This window comes from Chrysemys picta, chromosome 6, assembly GCF_011386835.1.
Source record: "Chrysemys picta bellii isolate R12L10 chromosome 6, ASM1138683v2, whole genome shotgun sequence".
NCBI classification, from domain to species: domain Eukaryota; kingdom Metazoa; phylum Chordata; order Testudines; family Emydidae; genus Chrysemys; species Chrysemys picta.
In genome coordinates, this window is record NC_088796.1 from 947,774 (window position 1) to 973,094 (window position 25,321).

Here is a 25,321-nt window from a genome sequence, read left to right on the forward strand (position 1 = left end):
CTAAAGGCCCAGCTGTGCTCTAGGATTCATTGCATGCAGCAGGCTGTAGCGTGGCTCACACCTGCATGCCCTGTGGTTCCTGCCTGTCGCTGGGTTCTGCCACAGTTGTTCCGCTGTGAAGAGATGCTGAAATAGTTCTGGAACCTGGGGCAAATGGGGCTTGAAACTCCCAGCCCCCCTTCCCTTCCATTGGTGTTTGGAGCAGCCATGCATCTTGGCTCTGGCTCTTGGACTTGACCCACTGCAGCCTGACAGCTCCATCCAAGGGTGCCCAGCTCCCAGGGAGAAAGGAAGGCGAGTGTCTGTGAGAACCCCAGTGGGGCTGCAGCCTCAGCAGCCCCTCTCATGGCTAAGGGCAGAGCCCCTGGTCGGATGGCGAGGCTCTGCAATGATTTCATAGGGCCCATGAGGACCCGCCAGGCCAGAGATCTGACCCGGTGACTCCTGCATTCAGCCCCTCACTTGTGGGCGAGCTAGAGACCTTTCAGAAAGATTCTAGCGATAACCGCCTGGATGAGGGGAAGGAGGTGCTGCTTCTGCCAGGAGCTCCCTTGATGTGTCTCCCTTGTTCTGCGCCTGGGCCTCCATTCCAGCCCCCCCTGCCCGGGCTTCGCTCCTCTTACACATCACAAACCCTGACTCATGAACATACGTTTATGGGAAACTTTGTTCTCGCCACGTCCCCGCTCCCCCTTCCGCACCCCCCAGGACTCAGCATTGTGTGCAGGACCCAGCAGGGGGCAGGAAGGAGCCCTCCCAATTCCCCAGCCCCCTGGGTCCGTGGAGAGCAGAAGCAGGGTCCCGAAGCCATGCCCGTGGCTACAGCAGTGGCAAATGCAAAAAGGGGCCTCTCAGCTCAGCCCCACCTGAAAGAGACACAGGAAAGCCCCTGCTGGGGCTCTTCTCTCTGGGCTCTGCAGGCCAGGCTGCTCCCCGACACACAGGCACCCAGAGCAGGCGCTTGTGGGCCCACCCCGCTGCAGTGCTCCCTGGGCTGGTTCCCTGGAGGAGCCCTGTAGCGGCAGTGGGAAAAGCAGCTTGGATGCCTGGTGCTGCCTCTTTAAGAGGAGGGAAGTGTGCAAGCTCTGACACTCAGTTTCCTGAGGAGGAGATGCAGGAGAGGGGGAGGAGGAGCAGGAAAGGGGATGAAGGCGGGGAGGGGAGAGTTCGCATCCTGAGCTCTTCCTGCTGGAGCGGGAGTGGCAGTCCCACAAAGGGCCGAAGCTGGGTGCGGAGCTGTCACCGGCAGAGCCAGGGACCCGGCGAGCTCAGGCTGCAGCCCAGAGCTGGCTAGGGGCAGCCAGCAGGACCCAGTGGGTTGGAACCAGGCTGCATTGAAGCTCGCCCCAGACCCTGCCCCAGGCAAGTCCTGCTCAGGTCCCCAGCAGCACCCTCAGGCCTCGTGCCCCGGGGGAAGATGGCCGGGAGCACCTCCATTGATGCGGTGAAGAAGAAGATCCAGACCCTGCAGCAGGTGGCGGACGAGGCAGAGGAGCGCGCGGAGCAGCTGCAGCGGGAGGTGGATGCTGAGAGACAGGCCAGGGAGCGGGTAAGGTGCTCCGGGGCTGGAGGGTCCCAGCCAGCTCCTCCCAATGCCCTTCCTGCCCTGCTCCCACAGGGGTCTGGGTGCCAGCCTGGGTTTGACGTCCCTTCCGCTCCCTGTGGCTGGCAGGGCCTGGCAGGCCCCGTCAGCCCCCCCCAAGCTGGGCTCACCTTGCACCCTCCTTGCCTGATGCTGGACTCCCCATCCAGGGAGCATCTCCTTGCTCTCACCCCCCATCTGGCCCCGTCCCAGCCTCCCACCACCCGCCTGTCCCCCTGCTCTCCTCGTCTCCCCCAAGCTGGCTCTGTGGTGACCCCAGCCCTGGGCACGGCAGTGATCAGACCCAGGCTGCCCAGGAGCCCCCAGCGTGTGTGGATTAAATTCTCTGGGTACGATGCAAACACGGCCCCCCAGCAGGGATCACCTCTGGGCTCCGGGGTGGGTGCTGAAGGGTTTCAGAGGCAGCGCTGGAGGTTTCTCCATTCATCCCTCACAGGAGGGTGGGGCAGAGCAAGAGGAAAAGAAAAGGGCGGCCAGGGGCTCCGATCCACTTCCTCCCAGTTCTTCAGCCAGGGCTCCCCTCACCTGCTCCAGGCAGAACGAACCAGCTGGCTGTAGGGCCTGGGCTGCAGCAGGGGGAGCTGGGATGGGGGTCCGGGGTGCACCCAGTGAGGGGCCAGGGTGGAGGCTGCTGGGGTTTAGCTGGGGAAGGCGGGGAGCAGACTGGGGAAAGGTTGGGATTGGGGGGAGGGGTCTGGGAAGTAGCTGGGAGATGGGGCCTGGTGCTGTTATTCAGGTCTAGGGGTTACACAGAGGTGGGGGGAGGGGGATTTTCCCCATGGTAACGGGCTGGAGCAGGCCGGTCCCAGGTGTGTGGTCTAGTAGGTGGGTATCTGGTGCCTGTCCCTATGGTGATGCCAGGGCAGGGCCACAGCCGAGAACAACCCAAGCGCCAGACTCGTGGCACCTGGATGCAGCTGGCTGCCAGGAAGGCCCAGCCCCACCCATGCGCCCCCTGACCTGGCTGTGGGTTCAGCAGCCCCTGTGTGGCTCAGTTTCTCTGTCCAGCTTCGGCTGTGCCTGCATCTCGGAAGGCCAGTGGCCAGACCCAGCTGGGAAAGTGCCCCCCAGCAGGGATGAAGCCCTTCTTGCCCCCGGGTGCTTCTGGGGTCCCCATCACCGTGGCGTCAGTTTCAGGCCTACCGCTGGCTGCCCCAGCTGACCATCTTGGCGGACGGGGTGCCCATTCCGGCAGCTTTGACTCACTGCCTGGGCCGTGCAGCCACGGGCTCACCTCGGTCAGTTGCAGAGCCCCAAGTCCAGAAGTGGCCGTGCTCTGGGTCTGGCTGGAGGTGCAGTGGGTTCTCTGTCGGGGAGGGAACATCTCCTGCTCCAGGCTGAAGCTGCAGCCTCTGCTGTCCTGGCCCCGCCGGGATGGTACACAGGATGCGAAGCTGTGTCCCCATCTATCCCTCCCTCCCTCTGGGCTCACTGGGCTTCCCCTTGCCCGGGGGCAGAGGAGGTGAGGGGAAGAGCAAGAGGCATTGCTGGTGGGAGTGGGGGATGGATGATTGGCAATGAGGTAGGGAGGGTGCAGGAGCTGCCTTCTCCCACGCTGCGCTGCGCCTGTGTCGCCCTGATTAACCCAAGCTGACCCGACCGGGTCTCAGTGTCGACCGCCTCCCCCGAGACGGGCTCCGGGTTCGGGACAGTCCCGCTGTGCTCCCTGGCGGAGTCACAGCCAGTCACTCGAGCAGGGATTCGAGAGGCCCTGTGGGGCTGGGGATAGGCAGTGAGCAGTGCTGGGCCGCCTCAGGGGGGCAAGGGGCAGGCAGCTCTGAAAGCCTGTTGGGCTGGATCTGGCCTGGGAAGCCGTCCCAGGATGCTGGTGTAACTGCCTGACCCAGCCCTGAGTCGGGTGGGAGTGGACCAGCTCCAGGGCCCTGTGCTCGACCCAGATCAGTTAGGCCTCATCCCTGGGAATGGCGTTAGGCTGGTTGTCAGCTCTGGGATGATGTAGTTGGGATTGGCCCTGCTTTGAGCAGGGAGTTGGACTAGATACCCCCTGAGGTCCCGTCCACCCCTGATAGTCTCTGATTCTCTGTCCCTTCACAGCAGTGAACAGACCAGCTGCCCCTGCTGGTTCTCCCAGCAGCCTTCGACTCCACCACCCCCTCGGTGCTGCAGACTCAGCTGTAGGGACAAGCCCTGGGGGAAGGGGTAGCTTGCGACTGGTTCTGCTCAGAAAGACCCCCAAGGACCCAAAAGCAGCTGGCCTAGGCCCCAGTGATCTCAGAGGCCCCCTCTCTGCCATGGGCCACCTGTGTTCAACAGGAAAACTCAGGCTGCCTGTCCCCAGGGTGGGACTTGCAGGAGGGTTGTCGGCCACTCTCAGGGTGTCGTCCTTGCCTCTGGGATCCTCACCACTGGAAATATGTCTGTGGCCAAGCCTGGCCGGTTCCAGAGCAGGCTGTGAGACGCAGGTGTCCAGGCCTCCGCTGGCTGGAGGCCCTGGGAGCGCTCTCCCCAGCCCCGCCCTGTAAGGGTAGTAGGGTGTGTGCGGAAAAGGGGCTCCATTTGTAATGCCCATCCGGATGCCAGAGCGACAGGTGCCTCAAATAATTTCCATGGTATCCCCACTGCTGGGGAGTGGAGTGCTGCCTGCCAGGAGAGGGTTAGACTCAGACAGTCAGAGATGTGGGGACCCAAAGAGGACCTTATGAGCATCCAGTTTCACCCCCTTCACAGCACAGGCCAGAGAATGTCAGCCAGTGATTGCCACCTCCAGCCCGTCCCTTCCAGTGGGGCGGGTCTGGGAGAGAGAACCCACCGAGCCCTTACAGTTAAAACCCCAGCTTAATTCTAGTCTGATTGTGTCTCGTTTCAGCTTCCAACCGCTGGCTTTCCCTCTGCCTTTGTCTGCTAGGTGAAGGAGCCCTGTGCTACCAGACAACCCTGTCCCGTGTAGGTAGCTGTAGACCATGATCAAGTCGCCTCTTGACTTTCTCTTAGATTGAGCTTCTTCAGTCTCTCGTGTCAGGCTAGCTTTCCTGACCTCGCATCATCCTCGTAGGTTTGTTCTGAACCTTCCCAATTTGTCAGCAAAGTGTGGCCCCCGAAACTGGCCATGGGATCCAGGAATGGTCTGGCTAATGCCATCTCCCTACTCCCTTTGCTAGCCCTTGCTTATACATCCAGGGATTGCTGTAGCCTTTTTTGCCACGGCATCACATGGGGAGCTCGTATTCCCAGAGGAAGTCTGGCTAATCAGGAGTCTGGCCTGCTTCAGGCCGTACCGCAGAGGCCTTCTTCAGGAAAGCTGCTCCTGCCATAAGTAGAATGAGGAAGGGAGGAGAAAGCCCTATAGGTGGGTATCTCGGGCAGAGAGAGCCCTATAGGGGGGTTATGGGTATCTTGGGCAGAGCCCCCCTGGGAGGGGGTCCCAGCAGGGAACTTGACATGCAGGACTGGGCCTTGCTGATCCAATCTGGCTCTAGGAGGAGTTCAGCGTGGGCGGCGGGGGAGGAGGGCATTCCCTGGCTGGGTGTGGCTGGGCTAGAGGCTGTTTGCCTGGGGCGGCACTGGCAGGCCCAATTGCTCCTGTTCCTGGCTGTGTTGGCTGGAGCGTGTACCTGAGGCTGGTTGGAGCAGACTCTGCCAGGAGCTTCCGATTGTTCCCGCAGCCCCGGTCCCACTCACTCTTTGGTGCTCATTGGCTGCAGGGGAAGCCGGGCCACCCTGCCCAGTAACCTGATCTCCACCAGAGAGCCTGGCAGGTCACTCCAGCGCCGGGCCTGGCTGAGGTCCAGGAACCAGCGGAAACTCTCCATAGAGCAGTTACGCTGTGTGGCTTCCTGCCCTGACTCCAGGAGGGAAGGGACCTGAGACCTCAGTGTGGAAGGGCCAGGTCCTGGCTTGTGCGTCCCAAGGGCTGGACCTGGCCAGGTGGTGGGTGGGCCAAGGGTTGTCTCCTCTGATCTCCTTACTAGTGTGTGCTAAGCCCTGCCCCGTTCCAGCTTCCTCTGCTCTAGTGACCATCCTGCAGGGAAACCCTGGCCTGCCGGGGTGTGAGCATGGCCGGAGGGGAAGGGGGCCCCAGCTGGGAGAAGGGGGCTTTGCCCATCCCCCGTGTCCCTGTAACCAACATAGGCCAAGGACATTATTGCAGGCTCTGTGGGGTCAGGTAGCTTTCTGCGGCCTGGCTAACGCCTTCTGCTGGTGCTGGGGGGGCCCTCACTGGAATCCCATCACTGCTGTGCCTTGTGCCTAGCAGGGACTGTTTCTTGTTAGCCTTCCCAGTCCTTGTGGCATGATGTGGAGCCAGCGAACCCAGCCCGGACCCCGGCATGGCAGCACAGTGCTCCACGGGGAGAGGGTTGGGGTAGGAAAGCAGCCCAATGTGTGCTTCCTGGGGCCTTCTGCCCAAAGCCCCTTCTAAAGCCAAGCCCAGCCCCTTTCCCTGCTGCCTTGGTGTCTGGCCTGGGAGGAGATGGCACTGCAGAATTACAGCCAACGAAGGGCAGGTCTGGGTCTGGCTGTAACTGGGGCGAGGGCAAGGTTCCTGGGGGGTTTGTCCGTCCCTGAGGGCAGGGCTGCTGGAATGCTTTGCATCGTGTGGGTGCTGAGAGCCATTGGACCAAACTGTAATCCTGTATGGATGGAAACCACTTCAAGTTGGGGGTGCGGCCCCCCCCAGCACTCCTAGTCCTGGCATCCCTGCCGGGGGGGGTGTGTGTTTCCTGCAGGCGTGGGAGGACAGGGAAGGGGATGTAGGGCAGGGTCATCATGGCATGAGGGGGTCCCTAACTCTGCAGGCTCACCCCTGTTCTGTGTGATCTGCTTTCTGGGGCCCGGTGCACAGATCCCAGCCTCCTGCGCAGGGCACTCAGTAGCCAGACAGTGCGGGGTGACGGTGTCTAGTGGCCTGTGCTGGGACAGGGCCCTGGGCCCTGCTCTCAGCCTGGCCTCATCACCTAGCCACGCTCTCCTCTCCCCACCCCCCCACCCCCAGAGAGTTCAGCCCTTGGGGGCTGCTGCACCCGCTGGAGGCATTTCCGGGGCTGAGCTCAGGCCTGTGAGAGTAGGAGCAATGCGAGAATTACCAAATGGAAAGAAAAGCTGGTCAGATGCTGTGGGGAGGGAAGGGGGGAGTGGTATGGAGCTGGGGGAGCTGGCAGAGCTAGCCTGGGGCTGGGGGAGCTGGCATATGGCATGGGAGGCTGGTGTGGGGCTAGGGGAGCTGACATGGGGCTGGCGAGAGTCTGGCTCCCAGTCCACGACTCCGGCTCCCGGAGCGCCTGCACTCCCCACACCCCCTGCCAAGAGCTGTCTCTGGCCTCTCTTCCCCTGCCCCACCACTGTCTCTGCTCTCATCCCTCTCCCTGCCCCCCCTTTCCCCAGTGTCCTCAGCCCTGGCTCGCCTCCCCCCCTCCCCTTCGCCCCAGGGAACCCAGTCCTGGGGAAGGGGTGGTGCTTGGAGCCTGGGAACATGCTGGTTTCTGGCCCTTGGGGCTCCTTGCAGCCTGGCCTTGGCTGCGGGCCAGCCCCATAGAGGCGCTTTGCTGGATTCCTCCCCTGGGGACTGTAAATCAGGGAGGGCTCAGGCCTGGCCCAGCTCTGAGCCCCCCAGGCTGAGGAGGGGCCGGGAGAAGGTACCAGCCAGAGCGGCTCCCTTTCCTTGTAACGGAGCCCAGCCAATCGCTGGTCAGAGGTGGGAGAGAGTGACTGGGCTTAGGGGGTATCCGCAGGCCCCCCCAGCCTCGAGGTCCCCTCCCCAGCCTGACCAGTGCTGCCTCCGCCCTGCCTGGCTGGCGTAGGGAGCCGGGGCGGGGGAGGGGACCCCGCATGGACAGCCTCGCTGGCTTCAGTAAACAGGAAATCCACAAGTTGTTCCAATCTCCTTTTTGGGAGCGAATCTGTGCCGGGCATTCCTGCTCCTTTACTCACCGCTCTGCAAACCCAAATGCTGCCCCACACCACCCTCGCTGGTAGGATGACCAGACAGCAAATGTGAAAAATCGGGACGGGGTGGGGGGTAATAGGAGCCTATATAAGAAAAAGACCCAAACATCAGGACTGTCCCTATAAAATTGGGACATCTGGTCACCCTACTCGCCGGACTCAGCGGCCGGTGAGGGGGTCAGCCAGGACTGACCAGGCTGGGCTCTGGCTTGGAGGGGAGTGTGCGGGGCTCCTGGGCTGTGTCCGCACTGCAGTGGGGAGCCAGCCTCCGAGCCCGGGACAGCCACGCGCGGATGGGGCCCGAGGTAGTGCACTAAAACGAGCGGTGTGGACACTGCAGCCCAGTTAGCAGCTCTGGCTAGCCCCCGATCTCAGAGCCAGCGTCGGCCGCGCGTGCCAGCTCCGGCCCTGCTCACACAAGTCTGTCTGCTCGCTTGCCAGAATGACTGGGCTTTGGCTTGGGATGGGGGTATGTGTCTATCTGTCCATCCAGCCGTCTGTCGATCCGTTGTTAGGACTGGGCTGGGCTCTGGGAGCGTAGGTGCCGACTCCGTGGGTGCTCAGCTGTGCAGTGCCGCCAGCGCTAGTCGGCGGTTTGGCAGCACCCCAATGAGCTAATCAGGAGCGCTGCCAAACAGCTGTTTGATGGCTGGGGAAGAGGCTTGGGGGAGGGCGGAGAGCAGTGAGCAGCAGGTGGGTGTTGGCCTCGGGGTGGAGCAAGGCGGGAAGAGACGGAGCAAGGGCGGGAGCTCAGGGGAGGGGGGCGGAGCGGGGCAGGAAGAGGTGGAGTGAGGGTGGCGCCTTGGGGAAAGGGACAGAATGGGGGCAGGGCCTTGGGTCGGAGCGGGGATGGAGAGCCCCCCCGAAAGCCCCTCCCCCCCAGGAAAACTAGAAGTCAGCGCCTATGTCTGGGAGAACGGTGCAGGGTCCACTGGGGGTGGTTCCTTGGGGCGGTGCTGAGCTGGACTCTGGGGAGAGGTGCAGGAGTCACTGGAGTCAGGCCCTGGCTAGACTGTGTGGTCCAAAACCCAGATGAGAGGTCAGGAATTCAGAATAGGATGGAGAATTTTGAATGGCTTTATATAAATCGATGGTCCGGCCTCCCCTGGACACCCTGTCTCAGAAAGGATATTGCAGCATTAGAGGGGTTCAGAGAAGGGTGATGAGAATGATCAGGGGCCTGGAAAAGCTCCTTGAGGAGAGAGTGAACTGATCAAGATTGTTACCGTAGAGAGACAAATGAGAGGGGGACATGACAAAAGCATCTAAAACAATCAGTGGTCTAGAGCAGGGGTTCTCAAACCGGGGGCGTAATCCCTCAGAGGCTCACGAGGTTATTATGTGGGGGTCACAAGCTGTCAGCATCCACCAAATCCCGCTTCACTTCCAGCATTTATAATAGAGTGAAATATAAAAAAAGTGATTTTAATTTATAAGGGGGCAGACTCAGGCTTGCTGTGTGAAAGGAGTCACCCGTACAAACGTTTGAGAGCCGCTGGTCTAGAGAATGTAGACTGGGAACTTCTGCTGCCCCAGAACCCCGGGACAGTGAAAGAAATTTAAAGGTGGCAAATTAAAAAGTAACAGAAGGAAACGCTTTGTCACACAATTCCTAATTATCCTGTGGAACTCACTGCCACGAGACAATTATACTGTGGAACTCACTGCCACAAGACATTCAGGCCAAAATGTAGCCCAATTCAAAGAAGGATTGGATCCTTATATAGATAAGAATATTCAGGGCTATCCTAGTTACTGCTAGCATAAATTCTGGCAAGGATATTCAACCTCATGCTTCAGGGGCTTGAGCCAATCTCGAAGTATTTGAGACCAGGATGAGACGTCGTGTGGGGGCGGATTATTCCACCTCTCCCTACTGTGAGCATCTTGCGCGAACTTTTGAAGCATCTGCTGCTGTCAGAGGCTGGCTGCTGTGCGGGACGGACCCTGGCTGATCCAGGCAGCAGTTCCTATGGCCTCTGCACAGGTCCCAGTGCTGAGGGGCTCGTGCCCTTTTCCAGCTGTGGGGTGGGATTGACTCTGGTGCTGCTTCTCCCTCAGGCTGAGTCTGATGTGGCCTCCCTGAACCGCCGTATCCAGCTGGTGGAAGAGGAGCTGGACCGAGCCCAGGAGCGCCTGGCCACTGCGCTGCAGAAGCTGGAGGAGGCGGAGAAAGCGGCTGATGAGAGCGAGAGGTGTGTGGTTGGTGGGAAGGAAGGAGTGCGGAGGGGAATGTGGCCTGGCAGCGGGGGGGAGGCGGGGGGGGTTTGGCCTGGATGTGGCCTCTTGCCCCCATGGGGTGCTGGGCTCCTCTTCCAGGGCCCTGTGGGATTGCTCCAAGCCCCCATCCCATGGAACTGGGGTCCTGCTGGTGTCACGACAGCAACGGGCAGCTGGGCCCCATGCTGAGCCCCATGTCAGGGAGGGATGGGGGCAGGAGCAGTGGAAGTGCCCTAAAGGTGGAGGGCCCACAGGCACTTTTCCCCCCGAGGCCCTGCCCTTGCACCGCCCCTTCCCCTGAGGCCCCGCTCCCCACTTGCTCCTCTCCACTCCTTTCAGCCCCCTCCCCCGACTCTCTCACTTTGTGGAAGTGCATAGCCATGGCCCCCTAGGCCCCCCTCCCCCATTTTGGCACCCCTGGATGGGGGCAGTTTGGGGCAGGAGATCAGGCTGCAGCAGCCTGTCCGAGGCCGGCTGTGCTCTAGGTTGCCAGGAGCAGTGAGTTGGACTGTTGAAGGTGCCAGTTACTGCTGTCAAAGAGGGGCACCTCAGGGCCCTTCTCTCTTGCTCGGCTGGGTCACGTGGCCCCTGGAGCAGGTTCAGCCAGCACTGAGATTTCATGGGGCTTTTCAAAAGCTAGAGTTTAGCTCTCCAGACTTCAAGTGTCACAGAGACAGCGACTGAGACTGGAGCTGTGAACTGCCCCGCTCCCCGGGGACCTTGTCAAGGTGTTGACTCTAAAGCCTAATGATAACACTTTTGCAATGTCCTAATTAACTAGTCAGTTGCTAATCGTTTGGCCTTCAGAAGGGGGCAGAAGGGAGGTAATGGGGAGACACACACACAAAGGTAGTGAAAGGGAGTGGATGGCAAACAAGGCTGGAGAAGGGAGACGCAGAGGACAGAAATAGCTCCCAGAAATGATCCTGAAAGGAAGCGCGTTCCCGCTGGGTGATGCTGGTTGTGGCTGTAAGGCGCTGAGCAGATAACAAACAGTTTCCCCCGTGCTCTATGCAACTTCCTAGTGACCCCTGAGTGGGCTCCGCCATTCGTGGCAGAGTGTCGAGAGTTCAGCATATTTACCCAGCCTGTGGGCCTAACCCTAACCCTAACCCTAGGCCTTCCCCAGGGGGTAAGTGACAGTCCTGCGGCAGGTGATACTCGTTGTCTCAGGCAGGGCTCATCAGCCCTGAAACTCTCTTTCTTTCCCCATGCTGATCGCTGAGGTCTCTGGGGACCTTCCAGCTGCGCGTTAAGCCCTGTGGCTAACATCTGTCACACGCGCCTGTCCTCTCCCCAGGTGAGGACCCTGGTGTGCAGTGGAGGGTTGATTTTGATAGGGCTATTAGGTTTTTGAACACGTCCACGCTGCCCTGTGTCTATGTCAGCAAAGGATAGCTGGAGAAGCATGCTGGCCCTGGGACTGGAAGGTAGGGAGTTTGTGATGGTACTAGGCCCCTCCGGGAGTTCGTTCCTGGCTCAGCTGGCCCTGGAAAGCTCTGTCTCGCACCCAGATGCGCTGTACCCTCCGGGGGAGAGTCCCCTTGTGCCGAGGAGCGGAACTGGTGACCAGGGCTTCGTCCTGGAGCTTCAGGCCCTTTTAGATATGCTGGGCCCAGGCCATTGAGCATCTTGGACATAAGGACCAAAGCCGTGACTCGCTATTCTATGGGAAACCAGCGTGGAAAGCAGGGAGCTGGTCAGGTGTGCGAATGCAGCACTAGTGTAGCGCAGGGCAGTCTCCTGGAAAGCCCAGGAGTCTGCCCTGTCCTCCAGAAGCCACCAGTCAACCCTGAAGACCTCTCCAGCCTCCCATTCCCGGGTAAAATAATCAATGGTCCAACCTGCGCCGTGACCGTGGATGCTCTAGATTCTGGGTTCAGGCTAGTGCCCAACACAGAGACCGCTCTAGTGGCACCGAGAGACGGCCTTGGGCAACGGACGCAGGTAAGGTCTCCATGCTCCTGCTGCTGCACCGCAGTGGACCACAGGTACTAATTCACCTACCTGACAGAGCAGCCGATGGCACAGCACTCCAGTGGGTGATTGCTCCTCTCCAGCAGAACTGGGGGAGTGATGATGGGTAGCGCCGAAGGCTCTCATCTGCTGGGTCCCGCAGGGATCCATGCAACACCGGCTTCTCCTCAATGTCTATGTGACTCTACTGGGAGACAGAGGGAGACACCAGGGCTCAGTTGCCAACAACACTCAACTATCAATCTCGTTCACCGCCGATGCAGCCACCACCACGACTAAGATGTCACTCGCCGTACGTCCCAGAGATCGGCTCTTGGATGGAGGGCAGTTGGCTTGCAGCTGGAGACCCCAAACAAGACCAAAGTGATGCTGTTGGAAAGAATTTGTCCCCACCTTCCATTTGGCAGAGTCGTGCAAAGCCTTGGGGTCCTGTTTAACTCCTCGTTAAGCTGGGGGAACCAGGGAGTATCTGTCTAAAATGTCTTATTTCACCTCCAGCTCACTAGGAATCTCTGTCCCTTCCTCCTGGCTGAGGGCCTGGGCCCAACGACCCTTGTGTTCCTCACCCGAGGCTGGGTCACTGTAGCTCCCTTGGCTGCCTGCCCTCTCCATGGTCCAGGCAACTGTCTGCATTGCCCACAGCCGCGAGCTGCTGAACCGGGTCGGCAGACCTGGGCTGGCGGGGTCCGCGCTGCCTGCTAGCACTAGCTGGTCGATGTGGCTCGAGCTGGAGCTCGGGCTCTGAAGCCTAGGACAGGGCTGGGCTTCAAGCCCACGCTACAGCCCGAGCTGCAACTTCCAAGTGCAGCAGGGGCCCCGTGAGCCCAGGCGTGTCGACCCGGCTCAGAGGCTCGCAGCTGAGGGCTACTGCTGGCCATGTGCATAGGGGGCCCCTGCTCCTGTCCCTCCATTTGGTGATTTGATCCTTTGCTGTAGGCTTTTGTGTACTATGTGGGGGCTATTTGGGCAGACGGGGTGTCAGAGCTGTGAATATCACTGGTTCGGTGCGGGAGAGGAGGGTGTAAGGGTGTCCTGAAGATGGTCAGACTGAATTTCCCTGATCTCCACTGGGAGGTTTTTCCGTAGCTGGCTCCCCTTGATGGAGAACGCTCTGTCCCCAGCTCTCCCAGGCTTTGGGCTGGGCTCCATCATCTGCATTGTCCCAGAGGGGCCCATGCTACTGACTCTGCAGGAGGCGCTCAGATGCTGTGGTGATGGGTGGCAGGACAGAGGGCGCAGAACTAGCACTGAGTGTGAGCTAGGATGGGGCTGAAGGGGGCTGCTAGGAGCATCTGACTCCATGTGGCCGTGATCTGAGAGAGGGTGAGGGATGTGGCAGGATGGGCACTGGGATAACAGCATGAGGCTAATGGCCGAGACCGGAAGATGATCTAGAACATGGGAATGGTTTAATTCACCGGAAGGGGGGGGGCTCAGGGCTGCAAAAGGAGAGGGAGCAGGTGTGGGGTACTCCAGCGTGGGGCAGAGCTGGGGCGCTCTAGCTTGCTGCGAGGCAAGTTGGGTGCTCTAGATCATGGCTGCATTTTGGGCCAGTCTAGATCGTGGCCGTAACACTGTGGTTTGGGTTTTCTTCAGAGGCATGAAAGTCATTGAGAACCGGGCCATGAAGGATGAGGAGAAAATGGAGCTCCAGGAGATGCAGCTGAAAGAGGCCAAGCACATAGCTGAGGAGGCCGACCGCAAATACGAGGAGGTGAGAACCAGCCCTTCCCAACGACCATCATCCCTGGGGTTCTTGCTGACACCGCCAGGAGCATCCGTGGCTCTGTCTGGCTCACACCAAGGACGCGCTCGGGCACTGGAGTGCTGCCATGGAGGGGGGGGGCTAGCCCTCGGGGGGGCTGGCAGCTCCTAGCAACACCCCCCTTCGTAGGAGAGGTCCTGGGAGAATGGAGCACGAGATAGTGGGTCCTGCTGCTGAGGCCCTGCCCTCCCGCCACCCTCTGCCCTCTTGGCTCTGGGGGGCACCCCTCCCCCACCTGCTGCCACTGTCTCTGGGGGGCGTCTCCTCTGCCTGCTGCCACTGCCACCCTGGGGGCGCCCCCCACCAGGCTCTCTGCCTGCTGCCACATTGGGCAGCACCCCACGTGCCATGTCCTCCGCCTCCCAGCACCACTACACCTGGGGGCCACCATCCATCTCCCTGCTAGTCCTCTGCCTGCTGCCCCACCCCCCCCGGCCTTTATCTGCGGCCACCCCTGTGGTGGGGGGTTGCTGCTGAGCTGTGTCCCCGCGGCTGCCGCCCTGTGCCAAGCTGACAGTCTCTCCTCTGCTGGGCCTGCCAGGTTGCCCGTAAGCTGGTGATCATTGAGGGGGAGCTGGAGCGCTCGGAGGAAAGGGCGGAGGTTGCAGAAAGGTGAGTGCTGTCTCTACCCCCCCGGGAGGGCACAGGGACGGGGTTTCTCGGACCCCTACGTCCTGCTTCTCTTCCCCTCTCCCCCTCCCCCCCCATGAGGCTGAGCTGGGATCCAGCCCTCGGGGAGCACTCAGTGGGTAGCCAGAGTCCATGGCTGGGGTGAGGCCTTCCCTTGGTTCTCCAGCAGGGGCGCCATTGACCCCGTTAGAGGCACAGAATCCAGGCGCAGCGCCGTGAAGTTCCCATGGAGCTGAGGAGCAGCTGGTCTGATCCTAGGGGGGCCCCTGGCTCTCTGTCTCTAGTCAGGCTGAATGCAGCCGCTCCTGCCCCGTCGCTGTCCCCACCGGGCCCGGGGGGGTAGGGGCGCAAGGAGTGGGAATGGTTGATCTTGTTCTCTGCTCGGTTTCCCATGGCTGAATGCTCCCCCTGGGATGCCCCCTCTCGCTCCCCCCAGCCGAGTGAGACAGCTGGAAGAGGAGCTGCGCACCATGGACCAGACCCTCAAATCCCTGATGGCCTCAGAGGAAGAGGTACTGGGGCAGGGGACTGGGGAGACTCGCAGCTTCCTCTCTGTCCCTCTCTGCCTCTCCGACCCTCTGGACGTGCTGTCTCCTTTCCATCATTCCTATGAGACTACTCTGAGCCCTCTCCTTCTTCCCTCGCCATCCTGGGCGGCTTTGGGTCTGGGCCCGGGCTGAGACAGATGGGGCTCGATGCACTGGGGTTGGAGGGAGCCAATGCTCACCTCTCGCTGGCTGCCTGCGTTGCAGGGCCGCTCCTTGTGCCACAGGGCGAGCTGAGCATTGGCCGCGGCCCGAGGCCCCAGGGTAGGCCCTGCAGGTGTGAGGCAGGCCCTGGTGGGGAGTGAGACCTCTCCCACTCCCTGTCTACATCTGTCTCTCGGTACTGCAAGAGTCTCTGTCCCAATTACTTTCCACTGTGCAGGAGGAGCTCTCATGGTCCCGCGAGGGGCTGGCAGAGGCAAATTGGGCTGACTGGTCCTGTCACTCTGGCATCTCTGGTCTGGACTTTTGACCCTTCTTTAGATCCAGTTACCTGCTCAGGCCGGTGATTCACTCTACCCCTTCACTGCCTGGGCACAGTCTGGGTGTCCGAGCCTGCCTCTCACATCCCAGCCATTCAGCCGGATGCTCCTAGGAGCTGCGTGACTACCACCGGGGTAGGGCAGCGGGGATGGTGGCTTGTCTGAGGTCCTGGGCCAGGCTGGCTGTTGCATCCTCTCCATCTGAATTGCTGTTTCTCTCTCCTGAGCTTTTTCTCTCTCTCCTTTCCTTCATTCCTCCCCCCTTCCTCTCCCTTCTCTCTTCCGCGCGCCCTGGCCTGCTGGGAATAGTAAATGCGGGGACCTAGAGGAAGAGCTGAAAATTGTCACCAACAACTTGAAGTCCCTGGAGGCCCAGGCCGATAAGGTAGGAACCGGAGGAGTGCAGCCCCCAGCCCCCAGGGGCTGGCAAGGAGCAGGGCCCAAGAAGTGAGCGGGGCAGAGTTCTGCTCTCCTGGGAGAGGCCCTGGGATCTGGCCAACGGTGGGGCACGTCGGGGTGGGCCCGCCAGCCTGTCGCTATAAGAGAGGGACCCAGTGGTTGCCACAGGGACTGTGCAGCGACTCAGGCGTGTCTTTCTTCACAGTACTCCACCAAGGAAGATAAGTACGAGGAGGAGATCAAGCTGCTAACAGACAAACTGAAGGAGGTGAGAGACGCCCAGAATCAGAGATCCTGACAGGAAGTCAGAGACCTTGTGTAATCGCCCCGTCCTCCCAGGGTGCACAGGTTTGCTGCCACCCTTCAGAGTGGGCCTGGCCATGGGCTGTGCTGGCTGTGGGCCATAGGCGCCAACTCTGTGGGTGCTCTGGGACTGGAGCACCCACGGGGGGAAATGGTGGGCCCTGAGCACCAACCGGCAGCCCCCCATCAGCTCTCCCCCCCCCCCCCCCCCCAGGGCCTCCCTCCCATTAGCGGACCCCATGGATCAGCGCCTCCCCCTCCCTCCCCGCACCTCCTCCTACTGCGAACTGATGTTTCACTGCATGCAGGAGGCTCTGGGGGAGAGGGGGGAGAAGCGAGGATGCAGCGTGCTCGGGGGGAGTGGGTGGAACTGGGTGGGAAGAGGTGGGGGCAGGGGCGGAGGCGGGGCAGGGGGTGGAGCCTTGGGCCTTGCGGGGGGGGTGGTAAGAGGCGGGGCAGGGGCTGAGCAGGGTTGGTAAGAGGCGGGGTGGAGGTGGGGCCTTGGGCCTTGTGGGAGGGGTGGAGTGGGGGGGTGGTAAGGGGCAGGGGCGGGGCAGGGGCGGTAAGAGGCGGGGCGGGGGGCGGTAAGAGGCCAGGTGGAGGTGGGGCCCTGGGCCTTGTGGGAGGGGTGGAGTGGGGGCAGGGCCTGGGGCAGAGCCGGGGCCGAGCACCCCCTGGCACATTGTAGAGTTGGTGCCTGTTCTGTGGGCACAATCCCTGGGTTAGTCCTTGACCCACGCTGAGTCTACTGCCCGCTCCTCTGAATGGCTAAAACCACCATCCGCCTGGACAGGATCCCCGGACTGTGCAGACAGCCGGCTTCCCCTAACACCCTGCCCCAAAACACGAGCCATCCCCACCGCCCTTCCCCTGCCCAGCTACGTGTTTCTGATGCACTTAAGGGGCCAAACTCAGACCGTGAGGGCCCCAGGGTGCTTGGGTGGGGGCGGGCAGACACAGTCATTTCTGGAGCGGAGCTGAAATTAGCAGCCCAAAGGCAGATTCTGCTTTGGACCCACGCATGGCTCTGAATGCTGGTGCTCCTCCAGCCATGGCCTGGCCCCGTGTTGTGGAGCTGGAGTCGCTGCAGAGCAGCTGACAGGTCGGCCAGATCTGCTGCAACTTCAGATACAACACAGCAGACAGCTGAGCCCTGCGGAAATGCTGGGGGGTGAGTCCAACAGGAGGTTCGGCTGCTCGCCATGTCCCAGCTCCAGTAAGGGGCCCTCCATGGGGCCAAGCGGGGTAGCCTCTGGCCCTCCTTTGCCCGTGGAGAGTCCTGGCCTAGGAGATGCTACCTCCTGACCAGTTCTCCATCAGACAGTCGGTACCATAGCTAACACCCCGTTTCCTGCCCCTAGGCCGAGACCCGAGCAGAGTTTGCTGAGCGATCCGTAGCCAAGCTGGAGAAAACCATTGACGACTTAGAAGGTACAGAGACCCTGCCTGCCCTTTGGCCCCCCTCCTCACAGAGCGCAGACAGCCTAAGAGGCCCAGGACGTGCCTCAGGGTCTGCCCAGCCGAAACCTCCGGCCGTGGGGCTGTGGCTGAGTGCTGGGATCCGGAGAGGAGGGCGGGACAGGGAGCCCGGGTGGGTATCACAGAACAAGCTGCCCCCCTGCGTGGGAATCCCAGTCTGAAGGGAGGGGAGGCAGGATCACCGTGCAATGGGCATGGGCCAGGAGGGGTCCCATGACAGGGGGCAGGCAGGGGATGAAGAGTGGCCAGGGAGCTCAGGCCGGGCCAGGAGAGTCCTTGGTGAGAAGGGGCCAAGGAGCAACGAGGTAAGGGCAGGGGTGGGAGGAACCAGCCTGGCCTATCAGAGGCCCATGCACCTGTGTGAGTCTTACCTGGCACCCTCCCATGGCAGCAAGGTCTCTCTCTCTCTCTCTCTCTCTCACATTCACTCTCTCTCTTTCTCCCTCCCCCTCACTGCCTTGCTCTGCTCTCTGCCACGGGCCGCCCCCCGCACTCCCTCCTGCCTGCAGACGAAGTGTACGCTCAGAAGATGAAGTATAAGGCAATCAGCGAGGAGCTGGACAATGCACTTAACGACATCACCTCCCTCTGAGCCCCCCGAGCGGTCCCAGCACCATGGCACTCCACTCATGCTGTCTGCCCGCCCCCTCCCACCCTGCCTGCTTGTGACCTCAGTCGCCATGGCTGCCCCTGCCTGCCTGCCCGTCCGTCTATCCCTTGGTCTCTGCTCTCCACTGCCTGTCTGTCTGTCTGTCCATCCCTTCTTCGTCCCCACAAGCCCAGTGCTGCTGGGTGGCTGTGGTTTGCTCAGTGAAAGCTGCAGGAGAGGAGGGTCCCTGAGCACTGACCAGCCCATAACCCAGACTGGGGAGCATCCCTGGTCCAGGATCAGCCTGTCTGCAATGTGCCACGCATAGGCCTTGCCCAGGTGCTGCGTGTGGCCAGCTAGCCTGATCTGCCGAGCTGCAGCGAAGTGTCCAGTTACGCAGGGGGTGAGCCTTCAGGGACTGACCCCTCGCCTGGGGGTGGGGTCTGAGGATGGAAGGTGCATGGTCCCATCTCACCCCACACGCTGGGTCTCTGTCTGCTGGCCTCGGCTGATCCTTGCTCCGTGGGCATGGGCAGGGGGACGGCTGCAGATTTGGATTTCTCTCTTTCCTTAAGAGCAGTTGGTGCCGAAGGTAAAATAGAGAAAAGCTCCTGTTGCAGCCCAGGAGAAGAGGCCAGGGCTCTCCATGCTACTGGCCATCTGGCTCCCCTCTGCCTCGCCTGCTCCATGGGGCATGCTTTGTGTCAAAGGGCTGCCGAGTTCTAACACGCCTGGGGAAGATGGCAGGTGTGGGGCCAGGACCCTCGGGGAGGAGACGGAGGGGAGTGCCCTGGTGCAAAGGGGAGCTTTACTTACGTTGGGTCCCAAGAGGCAGGCGCATTTAGCCCAGCTGCTGGGAACAAGAAGGGAGCAGCTAGTGCTGGGATTGGGAGGGGCAGCGTGGCCAAATCTGCCTGGGCTCCGCTCCCCATTGACACCCCCCTGGAGGGGATTCCCCCCGGCTGGAAACAGCCCCTCCAAAGCTGAGGGCAGGAGGAAAGGAGAGGGTCACTCTCATGGGCTAGAAGGAAAACGGAGGCTTGGCAGCCCTTACTGCTTCCCCCTGTCCCTGTGCTGCGTTCTTCCTGTCCTTCGCATGTTACTCTTGAGTTCACATTTCATGACTTACTTTCTTTTCTGTCCTTCTGGGTCAATGCGTTGGTCTCAATAAAACATTTTCTCTCCTTGGTTTCTCCTTTGTTTTCTTCATGCTGCTTTGGTTTTTCACCTTCACTCTCATTTTCATGCCTTTATGGGGGGTTCTCCCGCCAGGTGTGCTCTACAGCGCAGACATCCACCGCCACTTGGACCCTACGGGGGAAACCGGGGCAGACCCTTGAGCTCAGCCATGCCTGTCAGGGCGACCTTCCCCCTTTGTACACCGGGGGAGGGAGAGGGACAAGCGCACAGCTAGCTCCATTTGCGAGGAAAGTTCGCCTGGTCCTTGGCCTCCTTTCGGGCTCCAGGTCCCAGCCTGAACTGAGCTAGATCTGACCCTGTCTCTCTTTCGTTGCCTGGACTTGCCCCAGCGCACACACCATTTCACAGCCCTGACCTGGCTTCCTGGCTTGTGTTTAGCTGAGTGGGGCAGCACTTTCCTTCCTGGAACGGTGATTGGCTTTCCCCTTCAAAGAGCATTATGTTTCCGGGTCAGAACTCACCCCAGTTTGTGATACAAATCTCCCCATCCCCTGGACCCATGTCCTCTTTCCTTCTCGAATCCCTCCATGCTGCTCCATCCCCTAGCCAGGCCAGGGCCTGCTCCCCTTCTTCCTGTAGACCTGAGTTCATTTCTCCTTCCTGCACTGGGCAGACAGGCTGCGGGACGTGCGCCCCCCAGGGCTCAGCGTCCACTGAGAGCGTCTCTGTGCTCACCTGACTTTCTCTTTGCACTAACTCTCTCCTTTCTCTCTCTCTCTCCCTCTGCTGCCGCTGACGTCTGTTTTCTATAGCGCGCTCCCAGCAGGAGGCGGAGAAAAACCGTATTCTCACTAACGAACTGCGGGTCATCCTTAACGAACTTAACAACTGAGCCAGCCTCAGCCCATGCTTATGTCCCGTAGCCTGTGTCTCTTGGAGTGTTCCAGCCCCATCACCCGCCCCCTCCGTTGCCCAGGACATTCCCTGCAGCCCTGAGTCCTGGGAACAGGCTCCACCAGGCCGGGTGGGCCTGGGCCCTGGGGAGTCCCTGCCCTCTCCCTGCTGCTGGGTACATGGCACATGGACCCCACCCCCTGGCCTTGCAGTGCAGAGTGACCAGCCTGCTCTGAACAGCTGGGGAGCTGGTTGATTTGCCCAGGGGCAGAGCCTGCTGCCGTCACAACCCCTGTAATAGCCAGAGCCCCCACCTTCCCCACGGGGGCACTGCTGAGCCGGTGCCAGCTGCCCAGGCTGGGGAGGGAGTGCCCATGTGATGGGCTGAGCCACATGAACCCTGCCTACTCCCTCCCTAGAGCATAGAGCTCCCCAAGGGAAGGGGACAGCCAGCCTCCTACCGGCTCTACCAGGAACTTCCTAAACCACCCAACTGCTGCAGGCAAAGGCTGTCTGGAGACTGCTCTCACAGGTCCAGCTTCTCCAGCTCCAGGAACTGTCAGGAACAGGGCGGGAGCCCAGCTACTCCGGCCCCAGCCTCTCCCAGCAGGTGCTCTAGGCAGCAGGGCAGCAGCGTTGGCTGCAGGTGACCTCATGGAAATACCTGTCCCAGCAAGGGCTCTGGTAGGCAGCAGGACAGAGGCACTGGAAGGGGGAGCTCTCAGCTACTCCACTCCCAGACCCGGTGTCTCCCAGCTGAGGGTGTCATGGCGAGTCTCATTCCAGCAGAAGTGCTGTAGGGGACAGCGCAGAAGTGCTGGCTGGGAGCAGGTTTCCCTGTTGTACACGAAGGCTAGAAGAACTGGCTCCTGCGGTTTCGTTAGTGCTGGTTTCTCTTCCCTCTGTGCTGTCCTCTCTCCTCCTGAGCTGCTGCCTTGCTCCTGCTCTCCATGGATCACCGCTCCCCGCTGAGTCTCGGAGCAGCTGGTCAGTGCTATGCACCTTTCATCCGCCCAGGTTTTCATGAGTGGCTGGGCAGGACTCGCTGGGGATGGACCTGGCTCTGCTGGAAGCACATGGCTGCGGAAATGGGGCTGTGCCATCTGACAGCCCCATGGGCAGGAGCACCCTGCAGGGAGCACAGGCAGACGCAATGGGTGTGAAGTTAGGCTGCAAGGATCTGACTGGTCCAGGCGCCCTACCTGGCCTCTGAGCTATTGCTGCTCTGTGAGGTCGGGCCGTGTCCCTGTAGGGCCTTGGCTTGGAGCTGGGGTACGTTATGGTGCTGTGTGGAAACGCTGTTCCCCAGCGACACTGAAATGTCCATTTGTGTGCTTGTGTCTGTGTGTCTGGGTTTGATCCTGTCTGGCTCTGTCTGTCTGTCCCTGTGCATGGGCGGGTCTGTCTGTGTGTGTGTGTGTGTGTGATCTGTGTCTGTCTGTGTGGCTGATCACGTGTGGCTGGCATCTGCGTCTGTCTGTCTGGATGTGTGTCTGGATGTCCCTTGCGTTTACAGAGAATCTGGCCAGTGCCAAAGAGGAGAACGTTGGCATTCACCAAGTTCTAGACCAGACCCTGCTGGAGCTGAACAACCTCTGAGCCTCTTGACAAGCCCCACTCTATCCGCCTGCCCCTGCACCTGAACCCCATTGGCATCCTCTGGAGGTCACCAAGGGAACTGCGTCATGGCCAAAGCCACACATCCATGAGAAGGGAAACCCTGCGGCCCATACCCTGGCCCTGGGGCATCTTGTCTGTGCACAGCCAGATCGGCTCTGTCTTGTCTTCATGTCCAAATATTAAAGCAAGTTTAACAAGATGGACAGATGTCTGGTCCTTAGTCAAGGGGGGTCAGGGTGGGGAGAAGCTGTCCACAGCCGGGAGCCTCTGCCCCCACCAGCTCATTTCAATGGGGCTCTTGGCCTGACTGGGTAGACAGATGTTGCCAAAGTATAGGAGCCAGCCCCCTCCGGTCTCTGTTGCTGAGGGGAGGGGGGACTTGCCCACATCAGGGCTTTCCTGTCTTTGGGGTTTGATCTCTTGCGTCAATTTGTCATTGCTGCCTGTCCCTGCTCTAGAACAGGGACCTCCGTGGCACGGAGCCATCTCTCTCCATCTCCCAAAGGCAGGGAGCTTTTCCTTCTCGCTCTGAAGAGACATCACTTAGGATTCCTGGTAGTTCGAGGAAATAAATTTATCTTGTTCCGTCACATGTGGGACATTGGGCTAGAATCTCTCTGTCCCCTTGGCTGCCCTGTCGCTCCTCGCTTTTTGTGCTTTGTGCCTCCCCCGCCCACCCCCAGTGCACGGTCGCTGAGTCTGGATTTGCTGAGAGGCTGACATAATTCTGCAGGTCTGTGCTTTCACAATCATTCTGTGCAGGGAGCTGGAGCCAGTGTGACGCTTTTCAGGGTTAATGAAGGAGTCCAGGGTGACTTGCTACCACCTGCTTATGGTGTGAGGGCATCTTGTCTGTGCCCACCAGGGGAAGTTCTCCCAAAGCTACAGGCTGCAGGCAATACAGGTGATCCACTCTGGGATACTGCAAGCCCCACTCTTTCCTGCTGCAGGCTAGCAATTTACCCAGCCCACCTTGTTACAGTCACATACCCACTTCCTTGTCTTCTGGACACCTGCAACATCCACCGATCCACTGCCTCTGTGGAAGCAGGGCAGCCCAGGTCACTGGCTTCACCCAGTTCAACACATGCCTTAGCACAAAGCACTGGGGCGTGGCTCTAGTAAAACCAGATTGAAGTTTATTCAATGGAGCTTGAGATAAAGATTCAAATACAAGCAAGTAAAAGGCTTTGGGAACATAAGGTTACAGGTAAAAGAAAAACAATAAAACCCAGTCTGTGGCCTGTACTTATTAACAAGTGCCTGTCCTGTCTATTAAAGTATTTCTAACCCCCCAATCAGTCCCCACAGCGCCTGTCCAGGCCAGAGAATTGGGTCCGCTTTCCATGAGACGCATACTGGCTGCATGTCCCCTCCATAATGCTAATGCCTTGTGCCCTTGCTTCCTCGCTCGGACTGTCCCAGCGGTTTGGGCTCGTTTCCTAACCCGGGCATTTCATTCACTTCAGCGCAGCTCTCAGGGTCTTTTCTTGGGGTTCTTTTGGTTTTGTCACTGCTCAGGCCTGTGTTTGGGCCAGATGGAAACCCAGGACCGGGCTGGCTGGACAGATGCTGTTCTCACTCTTGGTGGAGTTAGCTGAGCCCTAACCCGCCTGTCAAGGCTGATTCCCCACTCTGCCACTTCGAGTGCAGAAGGTGGGGGCCCGCAAAGATTCTGAAAATTAATACTGGCCACTCCAGGCGTGTGTTAAACTCCCAAGGTTAAAGCTTCTCTCTGACCTTGGCTGGGTAGATGCTGCTGCCACCCAAGTGCAAAAACCCTCTTTTGAGAACCCAGGAAGGTGCACTTGGGAATTCCTTCCTGTGGGGTACCCTCAAGCCCTTTCACCCCCCCTCCGGGAAAGAGCTGAGAAAGAAAAACAAAGGAACTCAGCTGTTGCTACCAGCTAATTAAACAACATACGCACAAACCTCTTAGGACAGAAAACCCCAATCCTGTTCCTAAAAAGGTAAATTTGATTAAAAACAAAAAGAAAGAAAATACATCTGGAACGTGCGCTATTGCTATATTTTAAAAGAGCAAATATAATTAAGCATCAAGAATGGTTTTCTTGAGGTCCAGCATAAAGGTTACAAGCAAAACAAAAGCATTTGGGGGTTAGCACAGAGGAGGCCACAAGCCAATAAGAAATAAAAGAAATAACCCTAATCGCATCTTCCTAGACATTCTTTGATTTACTTACATATCTGGGGTTTCAGATAAGTAGTCTCTAGGTATGATCTGATGGTTTTTCATACCTGGCTTAAGGCTTCCTACAGCATAATTCAGCCCTGTTCCTGCTCTGCGTCTCCTCGCTCCAGAGAACAACACCAGACACACAAAAGGGGAGTCTTGTTTCAATTTAAAAAAATTCTACCCTTCCATTGGCTCTTTGGCCAGGTGCCCACTCACTTCCTTTTACCTATGCAGAGCAGTGAGACTTTTTAACCCTTTACAGGTAAAGCAAGTAGAGACCAGCTACCAAGAGGGATTTTATAGCTAACTGGCTGGCTGGGTGTCCATAAAAGGAAGCTCCCCCCCTTCATTTGTCACATACCTCAGGTCACCTGCTTCAGCTCTAGTTGTTTGGAACCTCAGAGCCTACATTTTACAGAGCTCATAAAATACTTCCCATGGAAACGTCTGGCAATAACCACAATGATCAGCTAGTGCTTAGCTTTCGGCAGAAACCACGTGACCCTCCCTCACACCTTTGGTCAAGTATTGCAAAGCTGGGCAAGACAAGATGGGTGAGGTAATATCTTTTATTGGACCAACTTCTGTTGGTGAGAGAGACAAGCTTTCGCAGTTACAGTTTCCTCAAGTCTGGGAAACTCACAGCTAAATATAAGGTGGAAGAAATTGTTTAGCATAAGTAGTAACATATTTCAAGGGACCAATCCTGGAGGGAAAGGAAAGGGGGAGATCAGAAGAAAGTTGTGTGTGCGGCCTATGGGGGGGGGGTGTTGTTAGTGGGTTACAGATTGTTGTAATAAGCCATAAATCCAGTGTCTTTGGTCAGTCCATGATTTTTAGGGGCTTGCAAAGTTATGAATTTAAGCTCTCAGGCTCATCTTTTGAAAGTATTGTGCAGGTTTCCTTTGAGGCTAAGGCCTGAGTGATCACTTTGTGAAACATGTTCAACCATATCATTTTCCTGTGAGGGTTCATTCGAGAGCAGAGTGATTCTCTGGTTTCACCCACATAGTTGTTATTGGGGCACTGGATAAGGTACACCACATGTTGGGATAGGCTTGTCGGACCCATAGAGCTGGAAAGGTGTGTTGGGCGGGTGTTCATGATTGTAGCCATGGTGATATGTCTGCAGGTTTGGCATCTGTTGTACTGGCAGGGTCTGGTGTGTCCTTGTAGTGCGGCAGAGTGGCCTCCCTCTGGCCTTGAAAGTGAGAGTCCACTACACTCCCCCTGCTGGGCGGAGCCAAAACTGCCCCACCCCCTGCGCAGGAAGTACTGCGACGCGACAGGAAGTATAAAGGGAGGGCCCTGCAGCTCAGTTGAGTGGGAGCCAGGGAAGGAGGCAGATGTCTCCACCCTGCTGCAGAGCTGAACCTGTGCACTACACTACACTGTGCCCCTGGGGAACACCGACCCTGGAGATAGGGTGACCATATGTCCCTATTTTATAGGGACAGTCCTGATATTGGGGGCATTTTTTTTATAGGCGCCTATTACCCCCACCCCTTGTCTTGATTTTTCACATTAGCTGTCTGGTCACCCTCCCTGGAGATGAGTTGCTGGGAGTGCCATCCGCA

The 25,321-nt window shown here is 59.3% G+C and overlaps 1 protein-coding gene across 9 annotated transcripts in view; it reads left to right on the forward strand.

Moving 5' to 3' along the window:
* Positions 1 to 21,746, forward strand: part of TPM2 (tropomyosin 2) — a 29,439-nt gene extending 7,693 nt beyond the window's left edge. The window contains exons 1-8 of one of the 9 annotated variants that reach the window (XM_005288858.5): positions 775 to 1,549; positions 9,566 to 9,699; positions 13,298 to 13,415; positions 14,008 to 14,078; positions 14,533 to 14,608; positions 15,728 to 15,790; positions 17,187 to 17,256; positions 17,814 to 19,077. In XM_005288858.5, coding sequence (XP_005288915.1) covers positions 1,418 to 1,549; positions 9,566 to 9,699; positions 13,298 to 13,415; positions 14,008 to 14,078; positions 14,533 to 14,608; positions 15,728 to 15,790; positions 17,187 to 17,256; positions 17,814 to 17,896 — 747 coding nt within the window. In that variant the 5' untranslated portion in view covers positions 775 to 1,417 and the 3' untranslated portion in view covers positions 17,897 to 19,077. Of the gene's footprint in view, positions 1 to 774; positions 1,550 to 7,470; positions 7,531 to 9,565; positions 9,700 to 13,297; positions 13,416 to 14,007; positions 14,079 to 14,532; positions 14,609 to 15,432; positions 15,509 to 15,727; positions 15,791 to 17,186; positions 17,257 to 17,813; positions 19,078 to 21,443 lie in introns of those variants that run through there. The other 8 variants (XM_005288854.5, XM_005288855.5, XM_008174892.4 and 5 more) reach the window with 8 other exon arrangements.
* Positions 21,747 to 25,321: the final 3,575 nt, after the last annotated feature.